At 37.7% G+C, this 14,843-nt stretch overlaps 1 protein-coding gene across 2 annotated transcripts in view; it reads right to left on the reverse strand.

Moving 5' to 3' along the window:
- The window catches only part of TSPAN12 (tetraspanin 12), a 96,757-nt gene that overhangs the window by 47,582 nt on the left and 34,332 nt on the right, over nucleotides 1–14,843 (reverse strand). For both annotated transcript variants that reach the window (XM_072146980.1, XM_072146981.1), the window contains exon 4: nucleotides 12,401–12,536. In XM_072146980.1, the coding sequence (XP_072003081.1) occupies nucleotides 12,401–12,536 (136 nt within the window). The remainder of the gene's footprint in view (nucleotides 1–12,400; nucleotides 12,537–14,843) is intronic.

Below are 14,843 nucleotides of genomic sequence, written 5' to 3' on the forward strand. Positions count from 1 at the left end.
TTATTTAAAAAGTGAACTATATTCTAACATGGTAAATGATTAATGTGCAGCATATACAGCATGCAATAGTGATGCCCCTTTATTGCCATTTACAAAGTGGAAGCAGATCACTTCTTATGCTCAATACTTGGATATGAATAGACTCCATAGGACAAGGTTATCAGTGGGTAATATTGATTATAATCTTTAGGCTATACTCAGTGATTCACTTCTCTGCTCTTTTCCTCTTTCCCACTCAATGTGACATTTCAGAATTCAAAGATGTGCAGGGCTGTAATTGCTATCTTAGAGAGACATAGATAATTCCGAGCAAGACACAGATTTTCCATTGGCACCAATTTATCAAGCTCCCCATGGTAAGTTCGACCACACAGCAGGGAATGCATTAACTAGCTCAGGGACTTTATGGCAGAACAGTACAGCTACATTTGGGCCAATTTTACTCACTTCTTTTAATATGAAGCAGACATTTATAAGAACTACATTTCAATCTATTACATTTACCATACAAAAGCAAGTTCTTGTAAAATTAAACTGCGGATGACGCTATGAAATGAATGTTACATTTTCTCACCCATTTCAAAGGAATAGGCACAAATATCCTTATGGACACATCTATATTTATGTACTCTTTGTTTATTTGAGACATTTTTTTTTAGCAACTTGTAAAAATCCATTTACTTTTTTAACACCAAAAGTCATCAAGTGGATTGATGACACATATGCATGTTTTTATCACTATCTGACATGAAATCAGAATATGCCATTGCTGTTTTAGGTGAATTAGGATTAGCAAAATTATTGATATTTGTCAAATGCTAAAATAATAAGAGAGAGAATTTTTAAGGCATTTTTATTACTTTCTACAAAGTCAAAAGTTTACATGCACTATGTTTACTATGCATTTAAACAATTAAGGACAGCCCATATAATGATGTCGTGTCTGAGTTTTTTAGAAAATCTGAGTTAATTAGAGTCATACCTGTGGATGCGTTTGAAGACACACCTCAAACACTGCTGTAACATCATGGCACAGTAAATTAAAAATAGCCAAGATATCATGAAGATATGAATAATCCTTGGGTGCAATTTTCATAAACCTTATTCATCTGTACAAACAATTACCGTATTTATTCCATTATAAGCTGACCCAAACAGAAGCCGTGGCTCCTAATTTTACCACAAAAAACTTGGAAAAGCATAAGTCTAGGGTGGAAAATGCATTGGTCACAGTCTCAACCCACTGATAAAATGTTTAGCAGCTTTCCCCACTAATGAAATGCCCAGCAGCCTCCCTCCACTCTGCTCTGCAGCAGCCTCCCAGACAGTGTGCCCTGTTATACAATATCTGGAGCAGTATAATGATAATCAATACCGATACAATATTTTCAAGAAAAGGAAAAAGCATTATCTAAATTTAAAATGTTTACTTTGTGGGCACATGGGGCATTTACATTGAAGCGCATGTGAGCGGTAACAAACACCACATGTTCTGCATGCTTTGCAAGGAGAGTTTTAGTTTAGTTTATCACAGTTTATTATATGTATTGTAAAGTTTGTCCAGGTAACATTTTTATAAAATATATAATTTATTTTAAGTCTTAAACATTTTTATTAATTCATTTTAGTTTTATACTTTCAAAAATGAAAAAAATAAAAATAAAATAAAGTATTGATATATAGATCTCTGAGAAGATACATTTCTATAAACCAGAGCATTAAGCTTGCACTAGAGAGTGGAGATTGAGGGTTAAAGTCCCTTCTGACCCAAAAAAGAATTCAAAGTAGTAGTTGCATATCTTAACCCAGGGGTTATACTCTGGTCAATAACTTTCCCAATTGTTTTTTGTGGTAAAATTAGGAGCCTTGGTTTTTATGTGAGTATTTACAGTTTTAGGGGGACTTCAGCTGCAGAGCGCACAGAGGCCGGGCCAGCCAGGAGTAGTAGTACACATCTCCTACACTGTCTTGGAGATCTTGTCTGGATGGTAATCTGCATGGATGGTTTAATGCAGGTAATGAATATGATCGCCTTTCCTAAATAGATCGATTTTAAGAGCAAGTTTGAAGCTCATCATTAAATATAGAGTATATAGAGATATGGGGGGAGATGTTAGCTCTACCCATTGCCACTTGGCTCCATCCAACACAGAGTGAGAAGTGAAATAATAAAAAGATCTGCAGTTTTCCACATAGTGATCAATGCTAAATACACTGTGCATTGAGAGGAACAGCATTCTAGTAAGGATGGGAAGTGGCTAGGGAGAGGACTTCCAGAGATATGAAGAGACGTGCAGCCTGTAGATAACATGACTCTTCTATTCAGAGCTTGACTCTTTGTCTACTCATTTGCTTATCAGAAAAATGGTTGTGAGCCTCAGTAGCAGATAATTATATGTGATATGGGGAGGACTTTTAAACCATTTACCAGCAGGTATTAATAGTGTGAGGGGTAAATTTCTGGTGACAGATCTTCTTTAAGGATAACCAAGTAAATATTTTGGAGTAGCCGTCACAAAGCCCTGATTTCAATCCTCAATGAAGGTGGCCTAAAACTAGCTCTATCAACGGGAATGGGCCCAAATTGATACATATAAGGATATGTATTTAAACTTTTGACTTTGTAGAAAAAAAAAGTGAGTGAGGAAAACATGAATAGGTGTCTTTTTATATAGTGGATGTAAACTTCTGGTTTCAACTGTATCTACCATCAATCTAGGAGAAATGAGATCATTCAGTGGCTTAGACACATGCTCAGAGGGTTGTGCAGAGTTGGCCAAATACATTACATATGTCAGCCATTGATTTCAGTGGCACTGACTGGCCATCAAATCTGTATTAGATCCTTTAACAGTGAACTGAATTTTCATTAATTACGTTGTTTGTTTGTCTGCTCTATAATCTGCACTGAGTGGGCATCTTTATATGGGGTTATGCCGAGATAGCTGATAGGGAGCAGGTTAATGGGAGTTAGGATAGCATTTAACACCTATTTAATAACCTATTGCATATGCAATCTTTTAAATACTGGCTAACTAAAAAAAAGCTTAAGATTTCACTGGAATATTGCATTGCCTCTTTAGAACAGTTTTACAAAACATCTTGAAAACTTAAAGTACGGCACATGACTAACCATAAGGAAGTTAATTACATATATTATATAAACTCCAAGTACAAATTTAAATCTTTTAAAATATAAAAAGCAATGAATTTGAAGTACTACTTGTTCTATGTACCTAAATGTGGTGGGAAACTACTATTGTGTTGATTATAGAATTAAAATACAGTTTGCACACTACAGAAATGGTTAATTATGTCTGCTGAAAAGTAATACTGTTCTACAAACAGAATTCCAGCTCTATGTGATCACTGGGTGTTTTTCTTTTGTTTTTTCTTTTATTTCAAAATGCAATTGTGTTTGTCCATTCCACTTCTCTTTCATTTGAATGGGAGGCAGGGATAATGGCATTTGATGCAGGCAGGTGTTGTCCTTGCTTCAATATACAGATTCTATTTCCCAGGGAGACAGGTTTCATTTCATTATATCGGAAGCTTATTATAATACGCTGATTAGGACGTACTGGAAAGCCTGCAAAGCCGGTTTATCTCTAGGCAAGTTTGCAGGTTGTGCTTGTGGACACTAAGAATTACATGCAACAAAGCAGATTCATTGCCCTTTGGAAAATATGGTTTCAAAGCTTCACAAATCCGGTATAAGCAGAAAATAAAGATGGTCATAGATTTATGTTTACTAAGTGGAGATATAAGACAAAAATAATAACAGTGGACATATGTGTCTAAGGAAATGTAACAGCAACACATTGTACTGTAAAATATGCCAAATATTATACATGCAGAAAACAGAGAGCACTTTTACCGGACTACAACAAAAACCTTTCACTATCGCAGAAGCCTTAACAGGAGGCTACGGATTGTTCAAAAGGATAGCCAAATGTGTTGTGTGAACAGCCCCTTTTTATTTTAATACTCTTCCTACAATTCTGTACCATGTTGGAAACATGACAGTTACCCTTTAGTGTTTTACAAAATTTGACAAAAAAAGCCGTGCCACCAACCACCAAGGTGATGTGAAACCTATTCCCGTCCTGCTGGAATTTTAGCACGGAAATTAGGACGTGACTGGGAAGTACAGTGAAGCCAAGTGGTTAATAGTAAATCTAAAATCAGTTCAACAAAAACAATATGCAAAAGTGTAGCATAAACCTAGCTTCACAGATGGCATAAAATCCCATCACTAGAAATACAGGCGGTCCCCTACTTAAGGACACCCGACTTACAGACAACCAATAGTTACAGACAGACCCCTCTGACCTCTGGTGAAGCTTTCTGAATGCTTTGCTATAGTCCCAGGCTGCATAATCAGCTGTAAAGTGTCTGTAATGAAGCTTTATTGATAATCCTTGGTCCCATTACAGCAAAAATTGTTTAAACTCCAATTGTCACTGGGGCCAAAAAATTTTTTGTCTGGATCTACAATTATTAAATATACAGTTTCGACTTACATACAAATTCAACTTAAGAACAAACCTCCAGACCCTATCTTGTACGTAACCCGGGGACTGCCTGTAGTGTATACAATTGTTGTCAGAGAGATCACGAGTAGAGTTTACAGCACATACAATATATACACAGATACCTTTTTGTATTTGATTATTATGCAGTGTCTTGTTTTATAAAAAAAACATGTACAGCGCAGGCTCAGCGTGAAAATTAGGCCTGCATCGAATTTCAGTTTTGAGAATAAAATAAATCTGGCTATGAATTATACTGTAATAATATATATCACATTTAGGATGTTTTCCAAAGTGGTGTTATTTAATTTTCTATAATCTATAAACTTTATGTGTTGGTATCCTGCTGTTCTTCATAACCCAGTTATGTTTCAGCGTCAGCCAAAACATATGGTAGATGGAAACGAATTCTCCCAATTCATTTTCTGGCACAGTACGGCATGAATGGACACCCTTTACAACGGCAAGTTGTTTAAGTCTAGTTTACATAGAAATGTTGTAGTAAATAACAATTATGTACAATTTTACATGTGTTGTCTGTGAATGTTACCTTCTAACCCATTTGGTGATTAAACATTATAACATCTTCCTCCTAAAAGACTTAACGCTAACTAGAAAAATGAAAACCAACCAGATCCCATGTGACATTATGCAACTGCCCGATGACAGCCAACCACAAACCATATTGCAGCAAAAGCTTACCGGTAAAACCAGCGATCGGTACCAACATTTTGAAGTGTAATTTGTTATGCAGAAAATAAGCCGTCACACAGCTCTGTACATGGAAAAATAAAAAAGTTACAGATTTTTGAAGGTGGGGAGTGAAAAATGAAAACCCAAAACTAAAAAGGGCTGCGGCGTTAAGGGGTTAAAGGAAATCTACCATCAAAATCAATCAGGATAAACCAAGGACACTTACTCCATGCACTGTCACTGTGGTAATATTCTAATATTTATTATCTCCTTCCTTTAACCCCTTCCCGACATTTGACGTAATAGTACTGCATGGCGGGAGGTGCGTTCCCGCAAAATGCAGTATTATTACGTCAAGCTTCTGGCGCCGGCTCCTGAACGGAGCCGGCGCCAGAAGCTGCGGGTGTCGGCTATATATTATAGCTGACACCTGCCTCTAACACCCGCGATCGGAGATTTCTCCGATCGCGGGTGTTAACCCCTAACACGCCGCGGTCGCGCTGACCGCGGCGTGTCAGAGGCATTTAAATGTAATCTGAGGGGAATCGGACCCCCCCGCGGCGCTTACCGGGGGGGTCCGCTGCTCCGATCGCAGCCCCGGGACTGCCGGTGCCCGGGGCTGCGAGATCTTCATCCGGAAGCCGGGTCCTGCCTTCTGGCAGGACCCGGCTGTAAGACACTGGGCATGCACATCTGTATTGCACTGTGTAACCTGTAAAATAGCTTAAACAAGTGATCAGAAGATCACTTGTTCAAGCTTAGATGTCATTAACTGTAAAAAAAAGTTAAAACAATAAATAAAGGTTTTTTAAGATAAAAATAAATAATAAAAGAAAGTGAAAGTCCCCCCAAACACCACATTTCCCTTTACACAAGTAATAAAGTATAAAATACACTAAATCACAAAAAACCCCACTTATTTGGTATCGCCGCGTCCGTAACAATCTGTACAATAAATCCTAATCATAATTGGACCCTCTATGTGAACGTGGTAAAAAAAAAAAAAAAAAACTTGCCAAAAATTAAAACTTTTTATCAAATTGCTTTACAAAAAATGTTCTAAAAAGTGATCCGAAAAAGTTACAAGCGCCAAAATGATACCACTGAAAAGAACAACTTGTCACGCAAAAAATAAGCTCACAACCAGCTCCGTCAACCAAAAAATACTATAGTTATGCCACTATAAAGATGGCAATACTAAAACAAATGCAATTTTTTCTATTCTAGTTTTCCTTCAATAAAATTGGACAAATAAAAATAAAACTATATAAATGAGGTATCACCGTAATCGTAGTGATCCGTAGAATAAAGATAATATATTATTGTTATGCTACAGCGAACACCCCCCCAAAAAATGCTAAAAATCCAAAATAAGAATTGATGATTTTATTTTCCTCCACACGAAAAAAGTTAATAAAATTGCTTCGATAAGCTAAACACCCTCTAAAATAAGGTTTTTTTTACAGTGCATCGCGTCTCGCAAAAAATAAGCCCTTATTTGTCTAAATTGCTTAAAAAATAAAGATTGTATAGCCTATTCCCAACGCACGTTGTAATAGAACGGTGCGGCGGGTAGTGACTTGCCAACACCGGTCAGACACAGTGATCGGGGTAAGACTGCGGCTGTTCCTGACAGCCATCCATCCTGCCCCATGGACCAGAAGGGTTACGTCCCCCCCACACACCCCCAGTTTATTATCGCTGCTATTGGCTCATCAATTCAGACGAGCCAATAGCAGCGAATTTACTTATGACGTCAGTAATACCGATCACCATGTCTGTAGACACGGTGATCGGGGCAGGGTGGTGGCTGTTCCTGACAGCCACCGATTTTACCTTGTGGTTCAGAGGGGTTTTGTTGCCCCCCTCTGTCCATGTTTGCCGCTATTGGCTGGTCGATTTGGTCCAGCTAAAAGCAGCAGTATTCGTCACAATGGGCATTGCTAGGGTGAATAAGAGCAACACTTGGCGATAATTTCCCTACGAAAAACGAAGATATGGTACAAAAGCGCTGGCCGTGCACATTGTACAGATTACCATGTACAACTCTTATGTGCTGTTCCAATGTGCACGCCCTGCTGTATCATTTCTCCGTTTTCAAGAGGAAGGTATTAGGAAACTAATATTGGGACAAGAAGGACGGGGCCCCAGTACCTCTGGTTTAGATGTTCCTGTATTTTGTCAGGGCAGCATTTTCACGGTAAATTCTGCTGCTTCTAAAGGAAGGACTCAGAAAAGAGTTTGTTCCAAAAGAGGAGTTAGGATGGACACTATATACTAAGGATGGACACTATATACTAAGGATGGACACTACATACTACTAAGAGACCTGCGACAACTCCAAGTGTGACAAAAGTTTAGATGGTCCCCTGGTCTATTCTACCTCCTTATACGCAACACATTCACAATTCACGCCCAACCTGTTGTGAATTCAGTAAAATTAATAATTTAACAACTGGTAGGTCACGTTGCTCCCTATACCCCTCCATTATTTCATAAGGGGCGCCACATAACGGGCACTGAACGTTCCAGAAATAATTGCAATTTCCATCTTGGACTCCATCGCACATCGTATTTGGAAACCACCTGTATGTTCAAATGCTCATTTCACGACGTGTATTACACTACACCACATATTACACCTTGCTAAATTCCCCAAGGGGTGTACATTCAACAATTAGGGTCACTTTTCGGGTTTTCCTCTGTTTTGGTACCACTACGGCTCTCCAAATGTATCCTGACACATGTGAAGGATTTCTTGCAAATTTGGCCTCTAAAAGACAAACACCCCTCTTTTCCTCTACTGTGCGCCCATAAAGCATTTTATATGCACATGTGGGGTACTTCTACACTCAGGAGAAATAGTTTTACACCTTTTTCGGGGTTATTTAATATATTATCCCTTGTGGCTTACAAAAATTAGGAGTAAAGTGACATTTATAGGAAAATTTTCACCTTTTTAATGTTTAGGGCCTAATTGGATCATTCACCTGTAGGGTCAAATACATATATTACACATTGCAAAATTCTCTAAGGGGTGTGTGTTCAAAAATTAGGGTCACTTTTTGGATTCTTATCTGTTTTATACCACTAGGGTTCTCCAAATGCATGTCAAACATTTCTGTCAAATTTGGCTTCTAAAAGGCAAACATTCCCCTTCCCTTTTACTGTGCGCCCATACAACATTTTATATACACCTGTGAGGTACTTCTACACTCGAGAGAAATAGGTTTACACATTTTAAGGGGTTATTACATTTTTTTTATCCCTTGTGGCTATAAAAAATTAGGGGTACAATGACCTTTATAAGAAAATGTTCACCTTTGTCTTATTTAAGCCCTAATTAAATCAAACACCTATATGGACAAATACTCATATTACACCTTACTAAATTCTCTAAGGGGTGTGCTTTCCAAAATGGTGACACTTGTTGGGGTTCCCCTCTGTTTTGGTACCACTACGGCTCTCTAAATGCATCCTGACACATGTAAAGGATGTTTGTCAAATTTGGCTTCTAAAAGGCCAACGCCCCTCTTTCCCTTCTGAGCTTCACTGCGTACCCATACAACATTTTATTTGCATGTGTGGGGCAATTTTATACTCGGGAGAAATGCTAGTACACATTTTTTGGGGTTATTTTATCTTTAATGCCTTATGGGATACAAAAATTAGCCGTAAAAGTGACTTTTTTGGGAAAATGTTCATCTTTTTCCTTTTAGGGACCTAATTGAAGCAAACACCTGTGGGGGAAAATACACATATTACACCTTGCTAAATTCTCCAAAGGGTGCACTTTCCAAAATGGTGACATTTGTTGGGGTTCCCCTCATTTTTGGTACCACTAGGGCTCTCCAAATGCATCCTGACACATGTAATGGATGATTGTCAAATCTGGCTTCTAAAAGGCCAAAGCCCCTCCTTCCCTTCTGAGCCCTACTGTGTACCCATACAACACTTTATATGCAAAAGTGGTGCAGTTCTGTGCTCAGGAGAAATAGTTTTACACATTTATGGGAGTTGTTTCATCTTTTATCCCTTGTGGCTTACAAAAATTTGGGGTAAAAGTGACTTTTTTGAGAATATTTTCACCTTTTTTCCCTTTTGGGGCCTAATTGAATCAAACACCTGTTTGGGCAAATACACAAATTACACGTTGCTAAACTCTCCAAGGGGTGTACTTTCCAGAATGGTGTCTCTTGTTGGGGCTTTCCTCTGTTTTGGTACCATTAGGGCTCTCCAAATTCATCCTGACACATGAAAACTTTTTCAGCCATATTTGCCCTGCAAAAACGAAACAACGCTCTTTCCATTCCAAGTGCCCCCCTGTGCCCGTACAGCAGGGTACAGTGACAAAATGGGCATTGGCATGCTCAGGAGGAATTGCCCTAAACATGGTAAAATGCATTTTCCTTTTTAACCCATTGTGAAGGTGCAAATTTTAGTGTTGAATGAATCTATTGTAAGATAAAATTACATTTCTGTAATTTCACTTTCATTTATCTTTCACCCTCATGAAACGCTCAAAGGGTTAACAAAATTCCCAAAGGTTGTTATGAATATTTTGAGGGGTGTAGTTTCTAAAATGGTGTCATTTGTGGGGGTTTTCTATCATGTAGGCCTTATAAAGTCACTTCTAACTAAACTGACCCTCCAAAAGTAGGTTTTGATGATTTTCGTGAAAATCTGAAAAATTGCACCTAAAGTTATAAGCCTCCTAGCATCCTAAAAAAAGGAAAAGATGTTTGAAAAATGATGCCAAGTTAAAGCAGACATATGGAAAATGTTAGTTATCAAGTTATTTTAGTGATATGACTAACTTTCCAAAAAGTAGAAAATTTTGAATTTTGAAAACATTGTTTTTTTCAAAATTTTTGGCAAATTTCCATTTATTTCATAAATAAATACTAAACATATTGATTAAATTTCTCGACCAACATGAAGTACAATGTGTCACGAAAAAACAATCTCAAAATCAACTGGATATGTTAAAGCGTTCCAAAGTTATAACCACTTAAATAGACACATGTCAGATTTTAAAAAATGGGCCGTGTCAGGAAGGTGAAAAGTGGCTTCAGCGTTAAGGGGTTAAATATCAACTTTTTTAAATGATTCAAATGAACCTGAGGGCTACCCTAGCTCCCCTGTGATCTGGTTTTACACACTGTTACACTGTCTCACCGTCCCCCCTGCTTGCACAGCATTTGCCCACTACACAAGTGCTGAGGAAGGATGGGAAGGATGAGACAGTGTTACAGTCTGTGAAGTCAGATCACAAAGAGACTACGGAAGCCCTCAGGCTCATAAACACAAGGTAAAAGTTTATTTTGGAAGGAAGGAGACCATGGACAAAAAATATAAGACGATTAACAAAGTCCTGCTGCCTGGATCTATGTGTAAGTGTTCCTGATTTAACATAGTTAATTTTGATGGTAGATTTCCTTTAAGATGTTTCTTGTGGTCTCGCCGGAAAAAAATAAGAACTTGTTAACAATAAAAGAATGGAAATAATATCAAAATAAAAAGATATATTTTCTTACTAAACCAAAATAATAAAATGAATAAATGGTTCAATATATTTTTTATTTGTATCCAGTTGTGTATATCATGTGTATTACTACATCACTAAAAAAACAAAAAGCAGACTTACTTTACTGTAAGTGTAATTGCAACACACTAAAATTTTTCATCGGTCTGTTACTACACCAAAATGTGTATAAATGATGTACGATCATGATGTGATATAGAACATGAGTGACACTTCATGCAGGCTAATGTATACAAGAGGAAAGCTCCCCGCGCCTTCCTTCAGGAGAAGGAAGCCAGATAACCGAAAATATAAATGAGTTCTTATCTTCTCACAATAAACTAATTTAATGATGCGTCTGGGCAGAGGTCACAAAAGTCCAGTGAAGGAAGCTTAACACAGCTGCCTAATCTCTGTTCTGCAGGATGACATTTGCCAACTCTAAAACTCCAGTTAATCTCACTGTAATGCACAGAAAATAACCTTCTCCTGCTCTGTTACATGTTGTTTTCTCTTTCAGCATGACTGCTACATGACATGAAAATACCTCTTTTATCTCTTTTGACCGTAATATTGGCATTGGACTGTTTTTCTGTGTCCTATATTCCATTCCATCCCAATCTAATGCTATTGATAATCTTAAAGTGGATGTGACATGTTACTTTTATGCAGTGTTTCCCTGCTGTTTAATTCACTTTGTCAGTTGACTGCTTTTTATTTCTTTTCCATTAGAGCCGATCAGTGTTGGGAACAGTTAACCCCTTAATTCCGAGGCCCTTTTCTGTTTGCGTTTGCATTTTCTACTCCACACCTTCAAAAATCCATACCTTTTTTTTAATTTTTCTATGTAAAGAGCTATATGAAGGCTTGTTATTTTAGTAACAAATTGCATTTAATAGTGACGGCATTTAATATTCCATGCCGTATACTGGGAAGCGGAAAAAAAATCTGAATGCAAAAAAAATGGTGAAAAAACGCATTTGCACTGTTTTCTTCTGGACTTGGATTTTACGGATTTCCCCTTAGGTTACTTTAACCCTAGGTTGTTACTACTGTATGGCAGTCTATGGGGATTTTCCTCACCATTCATTACAATGTGAAAATCGCACATTACGATGTCCCTTTTTAATGCCACATGGGATCCTTGGATCTAACATGCTAACAGATCTTGACCCAATAAGTGATCGTGGCTTCCTCTAAGGTGCCGATCATCCATCCTTATCTGTCCTCTCTTTGTTTCCTTTTTCCTTCTCTTCTACACTTTCTTTTTTCAATTATTGGCTATCCTTTGATGGTTGTTTGTTACAAATCCGATTCATCACTCTGGATTTGTCTCTATTCTTGTCATGATCATTCCCTTTTTGATAGCACTGTTTAATTTTATTTCTATGTCTTATGACTTGCAATACAACTCTTTTGAAAGTTAAAAAATGTATTGCCATTGGTCTGTAAAGCTGGCAAAACTGACCAGCTACCCAGTGCAAAATACCTCAATACAAACTTGATAGATCATGTTCAGATAATTTCTATGCTACTAAATCATTATTTGTGAATCTCACCAATGGGTTATCCTGACATGATATACATAGGTATTCTGATTATCGGTATTCTGAACTACAAAAGACCATAACAGAACGCAAACTCGACTTACCCATACAAGAAGTATAAGATTGCTCTTCACAGCTCCACAGTAACCAAGCATGCCCACAATGATAAGAAAGCAACAGACAGCAACCATCACAGGGTGGAACACAGGGAAATAGATGAGAAGAATTGCTTCTTCCACCCTAGAATTATAATTATAATTAAAATACCACTTGTTAGCCATTTCAGTTTAAAATATAATATGTTAGACAAAATATGCATATAAATTACTTGTATGTAGTTGTACATCCAAAATACAAAAAAAATTAACACAAATTCACTGATATGATAAATGATAGAATTCTTAAAAAATATCTCAAATTTCTGCATTGGCCACACAGCTCATTTGTAGAGATATATAAAATGCATTGTGATCCTGGAGCTGTTCTGATATACCGTATATTCCGGCGTATAAGACGACCTGGTGTATAAGACGATCCCCCTACTTTCCTGTTTAAAATATAGAATTTAAGATATATTCGCCGTATAAGACTACCCCTTTTCCAACGCATACAAAACACCGGTAAAATTTTTTTAAAAAAAAACAGATTTGAATTTAACATGGTCCTTTTTTTAATTTAAATTCTTATGACATGCAGGTATATAGCAGGAAAACTGTCGCTCATAAACATAAGGCATACAACAACATTACCATCGTCCATTTTACTGTAAATGTTACCATACTGTGCCTTAAATTTTTATTTTATTAAATATTCCATGCCATGTACTCAGAAGCGGGAAAAAAATTCCAAATGCAGTGAAAATGGTGAAAAAACGCATTTGCGCCATTTTCTTGTGGGCTTGGATATTACGTCTTTCACTGAGCGCCCCAAATGACATGTCTACTTTATTCTTTGGGTCAGTACGATTAAGGGGATACCAAATTTGTATAGGTTTTATAATGTTTTCATACATTTACAAAAATGAAAACCTCCTGTACAAAAATTATTTTTTTGATTTTGCCAAATTCTGGCGCTAATAACTTTTTTATACTTTGGTGTACGGAGCTGCGGGTGGTGTTATTTTTTGCGAAATTTGATAATATTTTCAATGATATCATTTTTAGGACTATACGACCTTTTGATCACTTTTTATAGATTTTTTTTATATTTTTCAAAATGGCAAAAAAGTGGCATTTTCGACTTTGGGCGCTATTTTCCATTACGGGGTTAAACGCATTGAAAAACCGTTATCATATTTTGATAGATCGGGCATTTTCGGACGCGTCGATACCTGATTTTTACTGTTTATTTATATTTATGTCAGTTCTAGGGAAAGGGGGGTGATTTAAATTTTTTTTTATTTTTATTTATACTATTTTTCAGACTCCCTAGGGTACTTTAACCCTAGGTTGTCTGATCAATCCTATCATATACTGCCATACTACAGTATGGCAGTATATGGGGATTTTCCGCCTCATTCATTACAATGTGCTATCAGCACATTGTAATGAAGGGGTTAAAACGAAATTGCCTCGGGTCTTCGGAAGACCCGAGGCTACCATGGAGACGGATCGCGCCGCTATCTTTTTGAGGCTGCCAGCAGTTTTGCCGGCAGCCAACGCTAGCACCGATCGCGGGTGTTACCGGTAAGCCTTTGCTGCAATATGCAGCAAAGACTTACCGACTTTGCAGTGCGACCCGACCTCCGCCGTGAATTCACGGCGGACGGGCGGGATTACCAGCGTATAAGACGACCCCAGAGAAGACTTTTCTGTCTTCAAAAGTCGTCTTATACGCCGGAATATACGGTAGCTAAGACCAACACTTGTCTATCTCTATCAATACAATAAATTATACAACCTGGGCCAACCACTCACTTTTTATCATGGATTTTGTTCTGTAAAAGCATGCATAGGTTATGAGATTAAATTTAAAGGAAACATGTCACCAGGGATCTCATTTTCACTTAAAATAGGTTGCAGTAGCTCATCTCACATGCATTGTAAATATCCCTTTATGCTTTCTCTAAGCATTTGCATCACAGTATAAATGTGTGGTGTAACTTACCTTGCACCTTGACAAAATCCTCTGTGTAGACTTAAGGTTTGGGCTTTGGTTTGGATGCATTTCAAAAAACAACATGTGACTTGTCTTTACTGCAGACTGCTCAGCTCTTGACGCCACCTTTGTGCTCCTGTACATCTCCTCTCTCTCCCACTGATGTCAGCTCAGCACACTGTGAGCTCTGTGAGGGAGCAGGATGGAGGAGCTTATCAGGAGCACAAAGGTGGGGGCCAAGACCTGAGCAGTTTGCAGCACCGGCAAATCACATGTTGTTTTTTGAAATGCATCCAAACCAAAGCCCAACCCCTGGAACCAAACATTGGATTCCATCAGGGTGCAAGGTAAGTTATAACACACAATTATAGAGCAATGCAAATGCTTAGAGAAAGCGGAAATGCAGCTGCAATGGGCTTCTGTAACCCGTTTTTAGTGAAAATGAGGTCC

The sequence above is a fragment of the Engystomops pustulosus genome, chromosome 4 (assembly GCF_040894005.1).
Source record: "Engystomops pustulosus chromosome 4, aEngPut4.maternal, whole genome shotgun sequence".
Taxonomy (NCBI): domain Eukaryota; kingdom Metazoa; phylum Chordata; class Amphibia; order Anura; family Leptodactylidae; genus Engystomops; species Engystomops pustulosus.